The sequence below is a fragment of the Mytilus galloprovincialis genome, chromosome 11 (assembly GCF_965363235.1).
Source record: "Mytilus galloprovincialis chromosome 11, xbMytGall1.hap1.1, whole genome shotgun sequence".
Taxonomy (NCBI): Eukaryota; Metazoa; Mollusca; class Bivalvia; order Mytilida; family Mytilidae; genus Mytilus; species Mytilus galloprovincialis.
In genome coordinates, this window is record NC_134848.1 from 83,137,408 (window position 1) to 83,159,593 (window position 22,186).

Below are 22,186 nucleotides of genomic sequence, written 5' to 3' on the forward strand. Positions count from 1 at the left end.
AAGAATAAGAAACAAAATCATACAAAAATGAATAAAAGCAAATAAAAAATAAAAAAATTGAATTTGAATAAATTCAAAAGACAGAAAAATCAAAAAATAATATTAATTAACAAAGACTAAAACAATGTCTTATTCTACATTTTCCAAAAAAAGGTGAAATGTCAATTTTGAAAGAAACCTAAGTTACCTGTACAGGTAAATTTTAAAGAAACATACAAGTTGAAAACTTCAACCCTGATTGATTACAGCAGGTAACATTATTAGATAAAACATCAACCTATGTTTTATGACCCCAATAAATGGCCAACATCTCAAGATTGAATACCCCAATAAATGGCCACCATTGGATGTTGACCATGCAAGAGGGTGGACATAATTAAGAGGATGTCACAGGCTGTACTGTATATGGAATTATTTTATAATGTACATGTCAGTCTCACAGGTTTGACCTTGACCTCATTTTCACGGTTCATTGCTCAGTGTTAAGTTTTTGTGTTTTGGTCTGTTTTGGTTTCTTAAACTATAAGCTATAGGACAACTGCATTCATGTGACATATTCATTTCTTGTTTGGTTTATAATACCATGACTTATTTTTACCTGTGTCACAAATGGTGAAAGCAGGTCTAGTAACTGCTTGACTTATTTATCATTCCATCTGTCATTCCGTCCGTTCTAAAGGCCTCAATGTGTATTAATCTTTCATTAAAAACTTCTTGGCTTCTATGAATGGGGATGGTTACATGTAATAAATTTTATCTGAGAGAAAAGATTGAAATTTAAATATTAATTGTTTGAAGAATTTTTTCCCTGCTTATTATCACAACACATAAATGCATCTTCATATCATTTACAAGCTTGGGCATCCATGCATATGTCACATGGACACATGTACATTTTGTACATTCACCATTTATCTCAAATGTCATACAATAACTCAAACTTGAGTTATATAATTTTATTAAATTTTAAAATGCTCAAAACACTTGGTGCTGCTGTTTATTTAATCTTCATTTTATTTTTAGGTCAAAGATATGTATCAAAATTAAACCATCCCACACATAAGCCAACTAAAGAGCATGACTATAGTTATCACAGAGATGATAAAGTGCTTGTAGATTCTTCTACTCAGACAGAAGTTACAGCTAATGATATCAGGCTACTGGAACAGGAAAATTACAGACTGAAGCATACCCTGGAAGATAAAGAGAGCTTGTCCAGAGAAATTTTGGTTAAACATGTAACCAAAGATGACAAAGATGTAAAGTTTTATACCGGTGTTCAAAATTTCGCTATTTTAATGGGTATTTTCCAGCTTCTTATGACCAAATGTTCTAAGTTAAAGTACTGGTCTGGCAAGGGAAGTGTTAATGACAAAAACTACCAAACTGGAAATAAATTAAAGCCTGGACCACAAAGGAAATTAACAGATTTTCAGGAATTTATACTTACGTTAGTACGTCTTCGTCTTGGTCTAATAGATTATGACTTAGCTGATATTTTTGGAATATCAAAGACCCGTGTTTCACAGATATTTACAACATGGATAACATTTATGTCAGGTTTATTTGGAAAACTAATTAAATGGCCATCGAAGCAACAAGTAAGAAAACATATGCCACATTCATTCAAAATGTTATACCCGAGAACAAGAGCTATAATTGATTGTACAGAATTTTGTTTTCAACATCCAAGATCTTCTACAGCACAGGCCTCAACATAAAGCACTTATAAATAAAAAAATACTGGTAAATGTCTTTTAGGGATCTCACCTTCTGGAACCTTCACTTTTGTTTCAGATGTTTACGGCGGTATTGTATCCGATCGTTTTATTACTGAAAAGTCTGGTTTTATGGATTATATTAAAGAGGGAGATGACATTATGGCGGATAGAGGCTTCACAATAAGAGATTTATTAACTGATAAAAAAGCAACATTAAATATGCCACCATTTACCCGTAAGTGTGTGTGGGGAAAGAAGAAAAGACTAAATGTGAATGAAATTAAACAAACTCGATCTATAGCTATGTTGAGAATTCATGTTGAAAGAGCCATACAAAGACTAAAGCTATTTAAACTTATAGGAAATACTATAGCATGGTCTCTGAAACCATTGACTAATCAAATGGTCAAAGTTTCAGCATTTTTATGCAATTTAATGCCAAAATTAGTTAGGCGGTAAAATGTCCATAGAGATCTAGAAGTGACACAGTTACAGATATCACCTGAAAAAGTAAATATTCACATTAATCGGGTTTAAAAACTCATACTTTAAAAAAAAGTCGATGAATGCAAGCCTGTTACTGTTAAAAATTGAAATAACTTTCTTAAATTTTCTTATATACATTTATATCGATGAAATTTAGTCTCGGACAAAGATTTGTCTCATTTGACAATCAAACCACATCATTTTTTCAATAGGTTGAAAACAGTATGTTTAACTAAAAAAATTAAACTTTTAAAATTTGCACCAACGTTTTGATAATGATTGTTTTTCTGCCTAGATATCTTGCTTTTTGTGTTAAATCAATGTATCAATTTTGTGTTTATTGCAGAAACACTGATTGCAATCTTTGACCTTTATTACCTCTGATTTTGTTAAAAAAAATGGATATGATGTCTTTTCAATATATAATATGATCATTAGATGGGAATTATGGTTACAATAAATTGCTTTTTAATTAAACTGCAATTATAGCTCATGATATCAGACTACTGGAACAGAGACCATGATACAGTATTTCCTGCTGATTTCATTACAATTCTGTAACATTTTCGTTATTTCATGTACTTGATTTATATTATTAGAACTTCAAAATATTCAAGTTAAAGGTGTATCAGTTGGAATTATGTTCATGATATGTAACAGCATAACCAAAGTTAAAAGCTAGTCTAATAACTGCTTCATTTTTTTGTCAGGGGGGAGGGTGGTATTTTCATTTTCATCTTAGAGGGGGTCTTGATCATTTTTAGCACCTTAGCAATACAACAGAATTGTTTAAAAAAAAAACTTCAGATAAGGGTCCCCTACCTAAATTGCACTGCTTTACCATCAGTAGATCTTAAAATACATAGATTAATATGAAATTGTGGATTTAGGCAGCAACTAAAAGAATATCTGTTTTTTGGTCTTATTTTGCATTTTGGTGGGGAATTGGAGAAAACACCTGGAAGCTAGGGCTAATTTGTAGCAAATTACAGATCACTTAAATGAAATTATATATGTTATTCTGTTTGTATATGTATTGTTGTCTATGCAATAACTTCATTTCAATGTCTGGGATGATAAGTGCAATTGTTTAGCACTATCATGACTGTTGAATATTTATATTGTTGATTGTTAACCACTGTAGAACATTTTATGAATTGTTTTCAAATAAATAAGCTGACACAAATGAATGACTTCATATTGCCATTTAAAATAATTATTAAAGTATATATAACAATTTCAATGCGTTTTGTTCATGTCTAGTAGTAACTTCATCATAACAGTGTAAATTGAAATGTGAAGAAAACAAGAATGTGTCCATCATGTCCATAGAATGTAAATGCGTACAAAAGACCTAAAGTGGGACATAAAAATTATGACAATTTAACTAAAGTATGCTTCCTCTGTGTTCAAGGCCTTCTTTGACCATTAATTCTTAACTTTAAATACAGTGTGACTTGGGTGGAGAGTTGTCTCATTGTCATTAATACCACATCTTCCTATTTATATGATGATGCAGTAACCTGGTTATCCTGCAATCAAAAAAAGGAAGTAATGACAGAGATCATGGTCTAGCTTTCTATGTTTTTACCATTATTTCAAACTTTACACTAGACATTCAGTTTACATGTAGGTGGTCAAGTTATCTATGGTGCTGGTTACAGTGTGGGCAGTGTTTCCCTGATATTACAGTAGCATGAATTAAAATCCTTGTGATGGAAGAAAAATGCAGATCTGACATTCAGTTATGCTGTTATTCACAGTAATTATATATAGATTAAAACAGTCGGATGAAAGTTAATAAAATAAGAGAGAAACCTGTGAATTGTCAACATTACAGAATTCCAACCTCCAGTAAACAAGTAAAAAGACCACAATCATTGTATACCCTTGTGAAATTTTTTTTGCATATTATCCATGGCAACATTTATATACATGTAGCATGTGTGCGGTTTTTCTAAGCGTTAAAAATCATGATGTGCCTGTCCAAAATCAGTAACCCTCATTTGTCTTTGTCGGATAACGATTTTTCCAGTAAGAATTTCTTGTTAGTGGCTTATATTTATTCTTAAGATGTCAATTTTTTGTTGTTGGGTTGTTGCCTCCATCAGTGTATATTCCACATCTGTTATTCATAATGATATTGAAACAGTCATTTATTAAAACGATATATGCATGGTTTCTAGATGTCCAGTGGCAAGTTAATAATTTAAATTGTACCAATTTCATTACACCAGATGTGCATTTTTACAATGTATGTCTCTTCAGTGCATGATGCATATTAAAAGTTTAACCAAATCTAAACAAGGATAATAAAAATTCATATTTAGGTGGAGAACATGTTATTGTGATAGGAATAATTCAAAAATTGATCCTTATTTATACTTGAACGACACCAGATTTTTAACATAGTTTACAAGGACAAAGTCTATGAGGAGGATATGTCACCCTACCAGGACACATTTTTCTGACTCCAGGTAATTCTTTATACATTACATCCTTATTTAAGAATCAGCAAATAATAAGTGTTTAACTTGGCCGCCATGAAAAACAAAGAAAAGAAAAATGCTGCAAAACGGAACCAGAAGTACAAAAAAGGGTGTTGTACCTTAATTTGTATATATATAAGAACTTGTAATAAAGCTTTTGGTTGTCCTCAGTTTAATGCTTATCCCAGTGAAAATAAATATCACACAGTAGGTTTAGAAATTTATCTTTCAATTTGAATGATTTTAATTTCTTTTTGAAATGTTTTTGAGGGGATGCGGTCAGTTGTAAGTGTATTCCTATATCTATCATCTATAACTTGTCACAAGGTGACAAAAAGTTGTTGTTTTATTGGCCTTTGATCTCTGCTGGATAGCTGTCTCAACAGCAATAATACTTATTCTTCTTTTTAAAGAAACATACATGTACTCCAGTATAAAATACATGTAGCAGTACATGTTCATGTATTAATATATGTACCGTAGTTTAAATATATATGTTAAAACAAACGATATAAATTTGAAAACAGTACTTAACTGCAATTTAATATCACTTTTTTATGATTTTTAACATCAATAAAACAATAACATAAAAAAATTAATTTTAAAAGACCCATATATTATTAGAGTAGTCACAATTACAAATTCTACATGCACATTGACTGTTTCTGTAATTGAACTAATAACACAGTTTACTGAACATTAATGAAATAATTTATTATCAATATATATGCTCAGCATGTTAAGATCTTCATTAATCCTGGATTAATTTAGGGACAACATATTTACTGTAAAACAAGTTAACTTTGTTCAATACACTACTCCACAACTGGGGATCAAATGTAATTCTCTCAACATGTAATTTGTGCTTTTCTGTTTTAATACTTCCTTTAAGGTAAAGTACAAAGTCACACCATTGTAAATTAGAAATTGCCATTTGAGATTGAATCTGTATATACCAATTTGAAAGTTTTCTTTAATTTAATGACATCATCAAAGGTTTTGGTAAGATGATATTTTTTTTCACTGATTTCATCTAATGTTAGATTTTTGAATGTGTATGGACACTTAATTTCTACTATGCCTTTCCCACAACATTTACAGTTAACAATAACATCTGGAGAAGCTCCTAGATGTGGAATATCTTTGTTTATTATTAGTCCTGATAGTTCAACAACAGCCTTTTCATGTTGAGAAATATATTCCTTGCTGTATAAGTCTCTTGCAAGATGCTCCCTTTCTTTCTCATAAATCATTTCAGGAGTTGAAAAACTGTTGTTTTTGTCCAATATCTGTCTGACAATGTGATTGTTTTTATCATTGCCCTGATAGTGATACACAAGAGGAATGATTGATGAAGTTATCCTACCTAGCCTGTACTCATACCAATTCTGATTATCAGACTGACCTTCTGTTAAAGAATAAATTTGATCACAGTCATCCTGGTTCACTTTTGATTTGAGGTATTCCAAAAAAGAAGAATTTTCCAAGAAGTCTTCTGCTGATTCAATGATAGATTTAGGCATGGTTAAACTGTCTTCAGATTTATCAAGCACTTCAATAATCTGGGTGTCATGACCTTGAATTAAGTTGTGGAGACCTGTTTCAAATTCTACATCAGACATGTTGTCATCATTGTTTATTGGGTCATACACATGTTCAAATGGCTGTACCCTGGAATTTACTGAAAGTTCTATACTATCCAGTTTCATAGGAACAGATACCTTTCTTGGAATGTCCCAACTGCATTTGGTATCTGTACATGTCTCTGTGTTTCTGTCTATGTGTCTGTCAGACCAGTTTGCTAGGCAAAATAGCAGTGCTACAACATGCTTACATCCTCCATCATCCCTGAAAAAATAAGAGAAAAAATATCAGGGTTATAAAAGATATATATACATGTATGTATAGAATAATTATATGTTAAGATTAATATGCACAGATATATATATGTTTGTAAAGACAAATTATATCTTAAGATTTATTAATATGCCCAGATGACAATTTAAGATAAGTTCTTATTTTTACTCTACTCTATCTCTGGAGTAGGTTTCACCAAAAAAATGTACAACTAAGATTTATTGAAAGTATAATGTATTGTTCATGACTTACAATCAACTTGAATTAATGAGATCATTTTTTGAAATTAGCTCTTGAATTTATTATTCTCCTTAATATCATGTAATTCTCAAAATATGGATACCTTTTCAATTTTTTTTCAAAGTTCAAAGCTCAAGTGACTCATATATACAGGATTGTTAACAAGTTATTACAACTAATATAAATTCATTTTCATTTTTGTTGTTGAGTTGCTGTCTCACTGATGTATACCTTTTATCCATATACCATTTATAAATACATATACATATAATTTTAAAACAAATAATGAGTCTGTAAGTTCATACAAAATGAAAAAAATGGATCATATACACTATATATACATCTTATACCACAAAATTTCATAGGCATTGTTAAATAAATTTTTTTCTTTATTAGTAAATAAGATAATTACACAAATTTAAATGAGTAGTCATGTATAAGAGATAAATAAGTGTACTTAAAAATTATAGATGAAAAACCTTTTTTAACACACTTGTCAAGACAATTTAAGGATAGAATATTAAAGAAGTATGCATACATTAGTTTTGTCTAAATAAATAGAAGAATGGGCACCAGACTTTAAGAAATAAATGATTATAACTTTAAAGATATTTTTGATTTAAATAAAAAGAATACGTATATCAGTTTTGAATTATTTTGAGGACAAACAAAGGATTTCATTTAAATTGTACATTGTATATCTCATAAAGAATAAACTGTATATTGAACTACAAAAATGTTTTAGTATCAAGTGAGGAAAAAGCAATATTTGAATTAGTTTAAACTTCTTCAAATATCATAGATTAAATACCTAAATTACTTTAGGTTGGTACTCTCAATTAATTTTTTAACTGAACTGAAGATAAGGGATTTTACAAGAACTCTGAATTAACTATGAATTTGTTAATATATATAACATCCAACTATAGTAGTTTTTTTCCTGCATTTGTACATACATGAACATGTCACATATACAGAAAAATAAGTTTAAAAATATTGAAACAAGTATGCTTACCCCACTTAAATGACATAAAAAACAAAAAATATCATTTTTGGACACCTTTAGAAATCAGGTTTTTTTTCTTCATAATTTTTAGAAAAGAAAATATATTTTTTGGGGGCCAATGCTGTGACAGAATATTTATATTTCATGCATTGGAGAAAAACATACTTTTTAACAATCTACTTTACCTACAATGTACCCCCTCCCCCTCCCCAGCCCAAGATATTTTAAAATCACAATATTATTTCATGAGAAAATTTTGGTTGATTATAAAGGAAATCACAGAAGCATGACTGTAGTGGACCCCTCTTATGTCTTATGGCCCCATTAATGACATTATATTAAAAGTTGTGGATCCGCCACTGCACCATGATTGATCATGATTACTAATTGACTACTTTCGCGACTACTTACGCTGTGCAAGGACATCCTGCTGATATGCACACACCTTCGGAATTAACCAAACACCAAGTCATGTAGGGATCAGCTTTCTGTGATGTTTCTCTGATGCAACTAGCTTTTATATAAAAGTGTTTATGTGGTAAGTTAAAGTTTTCAGCAGAAGAAATATGATTTGACTTTTAAAGTCGGAAGCCCCTCTCATTCTTGTAAGTTCTAAGTCGTGATGGTGTCCATTTAGTATACGAAACAAGATAATCAAAAACATCTGCCATAGAAAATACTGGAATTTTCTTCAAATCATCTGTCCACCCCTTCTGGTCACACTGAAAGACAGTCGGAAAAGTTACTTTTTCTCCATTTACTACAACTGTACTTCTAAATTGAAGAAATGAGTCTGTGTCATCTGGTGTTGAAATTACCGGCAAATCCAATTCAACAGCTTTAAAAGCAAGTTCTCTCAACTGTTGAACACTATAGTCAGATACCGTCATTCCTCTTTCCATTAAAAATGAGCGTAAAGCTGGTTTAAGCATTCTATTTAATTCCGCCGCCATCGTTAACTTTGTTGTTTGTTGTGGATACGTGTCCCACCTTCCGGTTAGTAACGCGACGTTTTGCGTCCTCATCACAGGAGAGTTACTATCTCGGAACTTGCGTATTGACTTCTTACAAATTTAAGAAATTGATAATGAAATTAATGAAAAAACAAACATAGAATTGAAACTTTCTAATGAAATGGTTATATTAGACAGAAATGGAAAAAAAATCAAATCTAAAGAATTAAAACTCAAATATATTAGAGGCATGATTAATAAGAATATATATCCAAAAATGTCAACTTAAGTGGCAAGAATTTTATGGCCACGAAATTAATTGGAAAATAGTATGGAGCAATTTGAAAAAAGTCAATATCCCAAAAAAAAATGAAGGAATTTCAATGAAAATGCATTCACAATATCATATATACGGAAAGTAGACTTAAAAAAATGCAATTGTCAAACGGAAAATGTCATATTTGCCAAACAGCTAATAATACTGAAAATCTGCAACATTTATTTTTCGATTGCAATACAACAAAATCAATCATTAGTAAAATCAAAGATATTTTTACATTATGGAATGTTCAATTAGATGATGAAAATTTAAAACAATTTATGCTTTTGGGAAATAGCAGTGGTCAATCGAACCAAACTTTACTTGTAAATCTCTTTTTTATTTTGACAAAGTGGTCCTTGACGTTGTATATAAGAAACAAAATCAAATATGATGGGATAAAAATGTCCTCTACTTATATTTTGAATCTTTGGAAATCATACATGATAACACATCTGAAATCTGTACCCTGTTACGTATCGAATAATACATTAGAAAAAGAGAAAATAAACACATTAATTAATTTTATACTATACGTACATACCTTGCAGGAGATAACAGTCACGATGTTATATAGTCTGTTTTTTTATATCTCTTTAATTTATATTGATTACGGTAATTCATGGTTTAAAGATGCACTCGATTATGTTATAATGTTATGTGAATCTGGTTTATAGGTGCACTCGTTTATGTTATAATGTTATATTATTATCACTAGTATTACATTCTAGAAAGATATTCCTTTTTTCACTCATTGTCATATAAAAGAATATAAGTATTATTACATGTATACTATTTTTTCTGATAATACAGTGCACTTTTTCAGCCTCCTGCTTCCAGGACAGTTGGTTTAAATGTAAACGGGAATCTACAGTTTGCATCCTGGGCAACTGAGGAAATTGTAAATAGGAAATATTTAGAATAAACAAGTACCAATTTAAAAAAAAAAAAAGTTTGATGGGATCGATGCGTTCAACAAAGTAACCAAATTTGGAATTATTTAGTAGGAGAACATCATCTATCTAGTGGAAAGTAATGTTAAAGGATATCGTTTACTTCTATTTTTTCATCCTAAGAAGTTCCTGTATGGAGTCAGCCCCATAATAATAAAGAAACAAGTCGGCTAGGAGAAGGGCACGATTTGTTCCGATTGAAATCAGACAGTTTGTTGAAAAAAAAAAAACAGTCTTCTAAACGTAACAAATATATTTTCAATCAGGAAATCAAGCATCTTGATAATGTCAGTTTCAGAAAAAATTCTGTATGCCTTTGTAATATATAAAATGTACAATGGATACAGTTAGGTCTGTCTGTCCCATAAAAGAGGGACGAAAGATACTAAAGGGACAGTCAAACTCATAAATCTAAAATTAACTGACAAACATAAACATAACTTGTCTTACGTCTGGAAATTGACAATGAGAAACAATTGGAAATAAAACTTTAAGACGAAAGAGATGATTACAACTTCTCAAATGTGATATTTCATTTTTTATGTAGCAATATTCTGGCAGCGCCTGCATACAGAGTATATATCTCCCAATTGATAAAGTATAAAGTATTCCCAAGCTTGCATTTCCTATTCGTTTGATAAAGGGTTACTGCTCACTAAGAAGATATTAAACCAAGAGTTCCAAGTGATACAATCATCCCTTCGACAATTTTACGAACGCCATCACGAGTTGATTGACCGTTAAGGAATAACTGTTTCATAGATGATATCATATATATTCCTTATGTTGTAACTTAAATCCCATTCCCTTTTCGCGAATTTTAATATACCGAATACGACTATTGACCGGGTTTGTAATAACATGAACAACACTACGGTAGCCACGTGTGGAGCAGGATCTGTTTACCCTTCTGGGGCACCTGAACAACCCTAGTTTTTGGTTGAGTCCGTGTTGCTTAGTCTTTAGTTTTCTATGTTTTGACGTTTGTACTAGTATTTGTATGTTTGACTTTTTCATTTTTGGCCATGGCGTTGTCAGTTTGTTTTCGATCTATGAGTTTAAATGTTCCGCTGGTATTGTTCTCGCCTCTTTGGTTGATATTTACAAAAACTGTCCATTGAACCGATGATAAACTTGAGTAAATGTTATAGATATTTTATTAATATCGAAAATAATATTTCAGTAATATAAACATTTCTTTTGATAAAATCAAATACATTGTTACAAAGACGAGCGAATCGGACACGTTGAGATATATAAACACCATAAGATGATGACAAAGGATACGTTAATATGAAAATTTAGAGGACTTTTATGGTATGGTGCCTAACACGATTTTGGGAGATAGACGAAAAAACGATCGTATTGACCAAAATATGCAGATCGGACATATTTGGACTTCATTTACTGACTACATATGTTTGGAAATATTGTGAATAATATATACCAATATGACTGAAAATGCTTTTTGTATTTATAAAACATAATTTTACCTGGCGTATCCGTGCGTAAAATGTTTTTCGGCATTTCTCTTCGAAAAATGATTGGTTTAATGAAATAAAAACGTCTTATTTGCAATCTTTCTTTTATGTGTCCTCAATAGGCTTTTAAGGAATAATCTATCTACTGTGTACTTTGAAAATGTTGTGAAAATAGAAGTGGCAATTCTTACCTTTCATACCATAACTTTCCTTGATAAAACATAATATTGATTCGTCCAGTGTTCAGTTTGAAGGCCATTTAAGTTACTGTACACTTTCATGCACGTTCTGAGTAATCAATAGTATGTATGAAAAGCATAAACAGTTTGAAGTTAAACTATTAACAAATTAATCCAATCAAAGTGCCTAAGATTCAAAAACAGTGATCAGTCTACATCATAAAAAGTAAAAGGAAAACATTGGGAGGTGAGAAAATGTCAGATATGTTAAGTTCAATGTTTTGCATTAACGAATAAATATTTGGCAGCCAAAAGATTAGCTATAATTTCATAAACATGTCGTTCTGTATTGGTATAGTTTTTTCTTATTCATTTGCGTATGTAAGGCTTTTAAAAGAAAATTCGCCTTTTTAGAATATTGAAAGTTTCACAAATAATACACGACCACAAGTACAATCTTTTCTAAAAACACGTAAAAAAAATCATTCTGGTTGATACAGTGGTATGGTCATCACTTGCGCTGGAATGAACAGTGGTATAACACACATCAAATTCTCTCACATATGTTATCACATAACGTAAATTTGTGAATTAGAGCCCAAGATAACACATCAATTACCTCTAAAAAAATGTGTTTAAAACCTGAGCAACACGACGGGAGCCACATATTGAGTAGGATATCTACCCTCCGGAGCACCTGAGATCACCCCAAGTCTTTGGTTGGGTTTATGTTGCTTAGTCATTAGTTTTCTATGTTGCATCTTGAGGTGTACTATTATTTTCTGTTTGTCTTTTTCTGTTTTAACATTAGCGTTGTCACTGTATTTCGATTTATGAGTTTGACTTTCCCTCTGTATCTTTCTCTCTTTTTTAATCCTTATAATTCTTCATCTAAATATTCGCCACTTTTATTGAATATTTTTTGTAGGGAAACGGCTTCTATAATTACCATCAAATGCACAATCAATCGGATGTAACGAAGGAGATAGCTGCCATATTGACTTTCAAAAATCCATTAATGTTAGATAATTGCAACAGAATATAAAATAAAATAGCACCTATCTCAAAAACTTCATTTTAATGTTATATTATTCGAATTTGAAGCGTACAAGTAACTAAGTAAATTTTCGCTTAAAAGTTTTCATTCGTATGAAGTCGTGTTTTACCATGACGTAAAAAGTTTACTAAATCATTCATGAAATTTAGCGGGATTTCATTTAAATTTAAATGTTATATATTTTGAAGATTTCAAGCACTATATTTTGTTTGTTAAATATGCACTAGAAAAAAAAAACCCAAACTGTTATGTATTTGTTTTTCAATCTAAAACAAATCATGGGATATCTGCATGCATGTTTATAGCGCATGAAAAGATCTCAGTAAATGTTACGAAAGTAGTTTCGAAAACATGGTCTATGGAATTGTAAACCAAGGGGAAAAAAAATCTTATCGATCAATCCAATTCAAGTATTTATAGATGCGAATTATGTAAGAATTATTATTAAGTAGATCATGTATATCTCGTGAACGTAAAACCCGTTTAATTCACTATTAATAATTAGAAGAAAAAAAAATATGCATGAATATGTTTTTAATTCTATTTTCAGAAATATCAAAATACTCATTCATTTGCTAAATAACATGTCTAACGAATCTTGTTTAGTATTTTTTGCCTCCATTCCCAGATCCGCCTCCATACCCAGATCCACCATCATATCCAGATCTTCCACCATATCCAGATCCTCCACTAAATCCAGATCCTCCACCACCTCCAGCTCCTCCACCAGATCCAACTACAATAACAGCTCCACCGTCAATTCCAGCCCTGCTGCCGAATCCAGCTCCACCACCTCCACCATAACTACGGCTTGTTACACTTCCTGGAAACCACTTGCAGCATGTCGTCCATTTCCCTGGGAATAAGGGTGTTAGTCTGCAATACTTGTCCAAAACAAATTCCCCTTTGAGACATTGTCCTTTACGACAGGTACACCATACTTGACCACCTGTAATACACAATGTTCAACACACATTGTATTTAATAACTACATGTATAATTATTTTATTGAGTAGCAAGTGATACGTATCATGAACAAAATAAGCTACATTGAGGTCAAATGGAGTATGTCACTCTTGATAATAATAGTTGAATAACGGTCGGTGTGTTTGTGACATGAGAAAATAACAATATATATTTTCTATATACTGCAAGCAATTTAATAATATGTTCATTTATAAACTTTGAAGTTATGAAGAAACTTAGGTTTCAACCCCTGAGGCAAAGTTGACCTTAGATAGATTTGGCTATTGTTTATGTATTTTTTTTTGTCGTTTACCGCTTCCAATGTTCAGGTTCAGGAACTTAAACATGCATTCTCGGCTTTCATATTTTTGGCTATGAGAGTTACTGATAAAGACATTTATGAAAGTGGTTTGGACGCATGAAATTATTCTTGTGTTCATCTGTTTTTTTTACAGTTATTTTTTTTTAACAGAAAATGGTAACTTTATTTCAGGTTTGAATGCATACAGATGTATACGAGCATGCACATAGCGTTCGATGTAGCTCAATAAATGCATTACTAGTGAAAATATTTTAAAATAATTATACACGCACTGCACTTTATCATTTTATTTGGCCTTTTTAACATTTTTGAATTCGAGCGTCACTGATGAGTCTTTAAGAGTCGGAACGCTGTCTGACTTAATTACACAATTTAATCCTGGTATCTATGATGAGTTTATTATCAACTGTCGATTACATTGCTTCTCTTATACTGCATCATGTTGATGGAGTTAATTCTACAGTTATACATAAAGATTCTTACGTACTGATGATAATACTACAAATAGTGTAACATTGACTTACCTTTTTTTCCTCCGCCACCTCCGCCACCGCCCCCTCCTCCTCCTCCGCCTACTACCAATAGTCCACCACCACCAATACCAGATCCAAATCCTCCCCCACCACCGCCACCATACCCAGCACTATAACCTCCGCCGCTTCCGCCACCATATCCTGACCCATATCCTTGAAAAAATGTCAAAATAAGGGTACAGCAATCAAATTTGGTATAATATTAAACAGTATGAAATAGACACAAATTAAACATGTCAAAGAAGAAGTGACGTTATTAAAGTTTAAAACAAAAATACAGTCATATTAACTAACCTCCTTTTCCCCAACCACCTCCTCCTCCTCCATCGCCTAATAACAATATTCCACCATTGCCGCCAGATCCAAATCCTCCGCCACCACCACCGCCGCCACCGCCGCCTCTACCAGCATATGGGCCATGACAAAATGCAGATCCGACAACACTCAACAGCAGTAAAGTTATAATAGCCATGATGACTGAGGTTTGACGATTTTAACTGTAGTCATACAACTGTTTAGATCTGTATTTATACTACTCGATGTAATCGCATCTTCTTTTATTATGATTGATCATAACTGATTCGACATGACTTTTAAAACAACAAAAAAAAAAACCCAAATTATTATGTTATTCTCGGTTTTGAAGTTACCTGATAATGCTGATGGATTTATTTCCTTGTATTTTAGGGGTTGAAAAGGAATACCTATTGTGTACACAACTTAATTACTAAATAATAAATATGTTTAATTAGATCTTTGATTAGTAATGGGAACATTTTCGTTTTGTATGTATAGAATATGATATTTGGATTCTTAGTTATTGTATTGTTATTGATAAAAGTGAGATTTGTGATTACAGAAACAATTTTAGCAACTTTTGATTTGACATGTATACCTTATGATCTTTTTGGCATACTTTAATATATGAATACATAACTATTCTAAATATAACAATATGTAGGCTTTTTGGCGGGAAGACGTAATTCCTAGCAATTATGAAAATTAAACCCAATCAACTCCTACAAAGAATATATATTTCCAAAAAAAATATTTTATAGTTTTTGTTTCTTTATATATTATGTGATGGTCGTATCTAATTTATTTAGTAACACTCTAATTGTTTTGAGTTTACACTTATACATATCCTAACTTTGCAGGTTTTTTTTTTAATATGTATATACCTTGTCAAATGTAATAAATCAAATAATGTAATAAATTGATACAGTGGAAGGAGAGTTGTCATATTGGCACTCATTCCACATCTTCCTATACCTTTAAAATCATCTACTAGAATTTTGTATAAATCTTTGAACATGCATTCTACAGTTAATGCATCTTTCAACCTTTCAAAGGTTATCAAAGACACATGGTTATAGTTTTTTATACCGAACGTGTGTTATGTCTACACCAAACTAATAAGTTTGCTCGTATTAAACAGTTGGTAGGTCATTTTCAATACGGATGTGTAGAGTTATATACAAAAATTTCAAAAATTTCATTTGAATTTTACAATTATGAATTTTCCCCCACCTTAGTAGGCTTGTAATATACCAACTTCACCTGCATATGATAGATACCTTTTCCAACTAATTCAATAATCAAGAGCTTGCAGCTCCAACTCAGACTTTGTAAAACGTCACCAAGTTGTAGAACCAGAGGTATGTCACAGAACGTCTCGTCCTTTTTCTACAAAAGTTCATCGGAAAGTAGAAAGTCCTTGTTAATAAATATTCCGTATCAACTTCACAAATTATAATGATGGTCATGATGTATAGATTATACGTATTGGCGTTGTTTACCATCTTCTAGATGTACTTAGGAGAAGTTTTGGAATTCGTGACAAATGTTCGGACTCCTTGGTGTTTTTCCATACAATACAATGTAAAAATCCCCTCCCCTCATAACACGCATTTATTTGTTCATATAAGACTTAATAGCTCATGAAATTTCATTTACCAAAATTTAAAAAAATTCTTGATTTTCTTTGTTTTGTTTAGAGACCCAAATCATACCAATGCAAAAGGTAAAAGTCCGAGTCAGCCTTTTCCCGCCATAATTTAAATCTCAAATATCACGAAAAGGAGGTCCATGACCTATCAATATTTTATTTTTATCCTTAAGGAATGCTCTACCGTCTTATAGTATCAATTTTAATTTATTGATTTATTAATTTTCACCTAACCTCACCTAAGAACATCCTTAGGGACTTGTTACATTGTTCTTTAATTTGTCTTTGTTCTATTATTTATATTACTTTTACGGTTTGGATTGTTTTCTGTAATATTCGTTTGTTGTGGTTGGTAACATATACATCTCGTCAATGTGTTTGTATTATCTTTCACTTTTGCTTCTGTGTTTCTTACGTACACATGACGTGGCTTTGTACTTTTTATTTTATCGTTCTATCATAATTTGACCATACTTGAAACGGCACAATTATTTCACTGCCGTAGAGGTATTAATCATATAAGGATTCTTTAAATTTCTAAAGAACTTCTGGCTAAAATTTAATCTCAAACTTTTTTTAAGTGAAATTAGTTCTAACAAAACTTTTGATTTTTCAACTTTGTAGACCACCATTTCCCATGTAAAATTACATTTTTGTTAAATAATTTGGACCACAAAATGTTTTTGTATTTCTTCCTATGTGACGTTTACATCTGCTGATGTCTAACACTCGAGGACTTCAAATATTTCATTCTTTAATGAATTGATTTAAAATATATATATACAAGTAAGCAATGAATGTGGTTGTTAAACTTGATAAATGCTTTTTATGCTTCTTTGTTTAATATTTGTTTGTTTTGAGATTGTACGTTACACATTATGACTACTCTACCTATATTTTGACAATTTTACCTATTATGTTTTTTCTTGCATCATTGTAGATATAATTGAATTTGATGGCACTGTCATAAAAGTGAGAGGTTTAGAGTTTTAAAACAAGATTTGATTCACCATGTTCTACATTGCATGTACCAAGTCAGGAATATGATAGCTATTGTCCATTCGTTAGCTGTATATTGTCTTTGATTTTGCCTTTTGAAGCTTTCTTTTTTAAATTTACCTCGGAGTTCGTTATTTATGATACATTTTTAACTTCTGATGCTCTTCAACTGTGTACTTTTGACATATCAAATTATAAGCCTGGTATCTTTGACATGTTTGATAAGCGTCAATAATACTATTTAATGATTATTCTTTTTTGTATTTTCAATTCTCATTTATGATTAATCAGATTTCACCAATTCTATAATCTATGGCTGGGAAATGTTAAAATGGGATTATTATTTTCGTATGCATTATACATATGGACGGCGAAGTGAGAAAAGCACCAAAGACAAATTAAAACTAATATGTCGAAAATGGCCAGACAACGCCTCATTAAGTTCACAAAATCTATACAAATCAATTAATAGGAAAAAGAAATAAAGTCATACATGCTTTTTAAAACATCAATCATGCATTTCTTTTATCGCATCTGTATATCAATTAGAGGACAAATAATATTGTCACGTTCGACAATCTCTATATAACGGATTGATGTGCCTTTCTATTGTTCTTATATAATTGTGTGTCCTTCAACTGATAAATTGAAGTGACCTTAATCGAATATTTCACGGCTATGCCATGCAATCGTTTAGTATCTTATGATTTCGCATGATTCAGAGTTCCTTCAAGACAAAAATCGGTCAATTACATTTTCATGCAGGTATACTGATTATATTATTTCCTTTAACAAGCATTATTTTCTGATAGGGTCTCAACAATGTATCTTTCTTCAATAAAGATTAAATAAACCATAGATATTTCAGTTTACACGGGCAGATCTACAAAATATGATGAACCGATTAGTTTGCTTGATATGCCTCAATTTCAACCAAAGATCGCAATACGAGAACGTGTATCAAACGAGACAGTCTATTTTTTACCAAAAAAATCAAAACATCTTAACGGCATAACAATCATCACCTATACCTCGTATGTGGTATGTTTGGTTGATCGTTATGGAATATCCTTTCACAGATTATACAGAATATTTTTATAAATTTGCGTTATTACAAGCCCGTTCCCTTTTCTCGAATTGGAAGTACCAAATAAGATTTATTACTACGTTTGTGCTAAATTAAGCACTACGATCGATGTCATTTGTGAAAAAAGCGTTTGTGTTCTCTTTATTAGCGTACTAAATTATAATCAAGGTAACTTTGATAGCTATTTACACCACTGGGTCGATGCCACTGCTGGTGGACGTTTCGTCCCCGAGGGTATCACCAGCCCAGTAGTCAGTTTCAGTGTTGACATAAATATCAATTATATTATCATTTTTATAAATTTCCTGTTACAAAAACTTTGATTTTTATGTAAAAACTAAGGATGTTCTTAGCCCAGGAATAGATAATATTTTTGAATTTTGGTCCTCAATGCTCTTCAACTTTATACTTATTTGGCTTTATAACTATTTTGATCTGAGCGTCAATGATGAGTCTTGTGTAGACGAAACGCGCGTCTGGCGTACTAAATTATAATCCTGATATCTTCGATAACTATTAGTAATCCAGATCACCACGATCTTCAGTTTTCCATGTTTTTTTTTATACTATTGTTCGTCTGTTTGTCTAATAAATTGTCTGTTTGTCTGTTTGCATTTTTAACAATGTCTTTGGCAGTTAATTTGCGACACATGATAATGAATGCCCCTTTGTACCATTCGCTAATATTTTAATTAAAGATGAATAAACCATCATGCATTCATAGATTCAAAATATCACTTTTCTTTATTTACTTTCAAAAGGATCGCTCTGACTAAAAAATATGAATGCCAAAGACGTGTAAATATCTGGATAACTGAGGTGCTATAATACATAAACTTATGAGTAAAGTGCATCATAATGCAAATTCTTGTTGAATTGCTGAGCAGGTTTATTATCATTGTGAAAAAAAAAAACAACGGCAAACATAAAAATAACTGTTAATGCAATGGCAAAAGTTGAGAAAAAAATAAAGAAATCAGAAGTAATCTCATGCACTCTGGAAGGGAGGCATTTGCAGATTCACTTACAACACACATTATGAGGCTGTTACATACGTTAACAAGTTATGACAAGTCAGTAGGCATCGTATAAGAGTGGATATGTACTTGACTCTTATTAAACCCTAAAACTTCATCAAAATATGGACTGTCTAATGACGATTTGGTCAATCTAAACTCAAATATTTGCTGCAACCCATTCAGAGCATTCTTCTCTTATGAGAAAAGTAGATATACTTGAAATACTTACAGGATGTTGCATTTCTGTAAATATTGACAATGCATTTTCCCATAGGAACTCTCTTTACGGCTAAATAGTTATCAAAGGTACCAGGATTATAATTTAGTACGCCAGACGGGCGTTTCCTATACATAAGACTCATCAGTGACGCTCATATCAAAATATTTATAAAGCCAAACAAGTCAAAGTTGAAGAGCATTGAGGATCCAAAATTCCAAACTGTACCACTTTTCGAAATACCAAGGAGTTTTCTATCCCAGGAATAGATTACCTTAGCCGTATTTGGCACAACGTTTTGGAATTTTGGGACCTCAATGCTAATTGATAACTATTTATACCACTGGATGACACTGCTTGTTGACGTTTCATTCCCGAGGGTATCACCAGCCCAGTATTTAGCAATTCGTTGTTGACATGAATATCAATTATACGGTAATTTCTATAAATTTCCTGTTTACAATCCTGTATTGTTCGAAATACTAAGGATTTTCCTATCCCAGGAAAAGATTACCTTAGCCATATTTGGCACAACGTTTTGGAATTTTTGCTCTTCAACTTTATACTTACTTGGCTTTATAACTATTTTTTAACTGAGCGTCACTGATGAGTCTTGTGTAGACGAAACATGCGTCTGGGGTTTTAAATGATAATCATGGTACCTTTTATAACTTTTCCTATAAAGTTTGAAAAAAAATCATGTCCTAGAATGGAAATTTCATATGCACTACCATTTGTTTTTAAAGTTCAAAATATAGGGCTGTGTGGCATATTTTCAAAGTAAATATGCCCCGAACTTGTAAGAGTTTAGACTATCACTAATTTTTTTAACTATCCCTACCTCGACTGTAGGGTTAACATAGATGTCAATATAAACATTATTCACATATATATTTTCTAATAACTGTCCCAAGTTATACCTTTATGAGATGCAATCTTCAGATCAGAACTGGGAACCAGTATGTGAAAAAAATTTTCTATGAATATTCTAATTCTCCCAAAAAGAGGCGTTCTTTGATGAACAAGCTGTATTTACAAAGTGCAACCTTGAGGTGTAATGAGATGATCGATGCTGTAATTTCCTCCTTGATAACGTTTATGTACGTTTTGGCAACACTGGTATCGACAGGTTGTGTGTATTCCTATAGACTAGGCAAATATTTCACCCCTTTAATATCAGACTTATTTTTTAGACTGTTATGAATCAGTTTAATGAAGAAACAAGGGTAAAGACACGTCTAAATTTAATTTAATTTATTTATTCAACAACACGTTCCATTATCTTGAGTTTGTGTTGTTTCTAATTTAGTATGTATAACTATTGATGTAAATGTCCTTTGGTTTTGTGAGTCTTTGTTTACTCCTTGGCTTTCATTGTTATTGTCTTGATGATATATCAAGAATTTTCCAAAAATACTACCGAAATTTTCCAAAAGGAACTTACTATACTTTAAACAAGTCAAATGTAAACGTTAATAAATTTCCTTGATGTGGATATTTCTTTTTTACACCGGAAAATAAACTCTTAAAATTACGACAAAAGGGAAGTTCCCTATTGCACATTTTTTACGGTGATCTTCTTTTGGCACCATTTTATGGTGTTTATATTTTATAACTTGTTCGCTATGGCAGTGTCTGTTGTGACGTTTTTGATTATGACGAACATATTATAGTATAACATATGTAGTACTGGTAAATTAATAAGTCAAGAATTTCGTTACTGATAACAAAATGTCTTCCTATGTGACGTTTACATTTTCTTACGTCAGACACGACAAGTAATGAATGTGTTTTTTTTAACTGGATAGATGCGTTTGTGCTTTTTTGTAAATGCTGGTTTGTTTTGAGATTGTAACACAGTGGTGACTGCTGTATCCATATTTTGACTGTTTTATTCATTATGTCTGTTTTGTTCACGCATCGTTGTAAATATAACGGAATTTTGATGCGACTGTCATAAAAGTGAGAGGTCTAGCGCTATAAAACCTGGTTCAATCCACCATTTTCAACATATGAAAATGCCTGTACCAATTCAAGAATATGACAGTTGTTGTCCATTCGTTTGATGAGTATTGTCATTTGATTTTTGTATTTTATTAGAGACTTTCCGATTGAGTTTTCCTCGGAGTTCAGTATTTTTGTGATTTTACTTTTTACCACATATTACTTAAAACTTTTACTAAAATCTTCTTTTGATAGAAATATTTGGTTTTAAAGTTTGGTTGGGCCTGTAGTAATATTATTTCAAACGGGATAACACATTCTAATTTTTACGGAGATGTTGTATATCGTGCCCTGGAAATTTAGAATTGATCCTGTTAACCTATCGATCCTTTAATAACTTATTCTTAAAA

The 22,186-nt window shown here is 31.5% G+C and overlaps 2 protein-coding genes across 2 annotated transcripts in view; both read left to right on the forward strand.

Moving 5' to 3' along the window:
• The window catches only part of LOC143052919 (uncharacterized), a 105,436-nt gene that overhangs the window by 15,000 nt on the left and 68,250 nt on the right, over positions 1-22,186 (forward strand). The window lies entirely within an intron of this gene.
• Positions 734-1,721, forward strand: LOC143052004 (uncharacterized). The gene is made up of 2 exons (XM_076224976.1): positions 734-743; positions 1,024-1,721. Exons 1-2 carry the CDS (start codon positions 734-736, stop codon positions 1,719-1,721), a joined length of 708 nt encoding a protein of 235 aa, XP_076081091.1.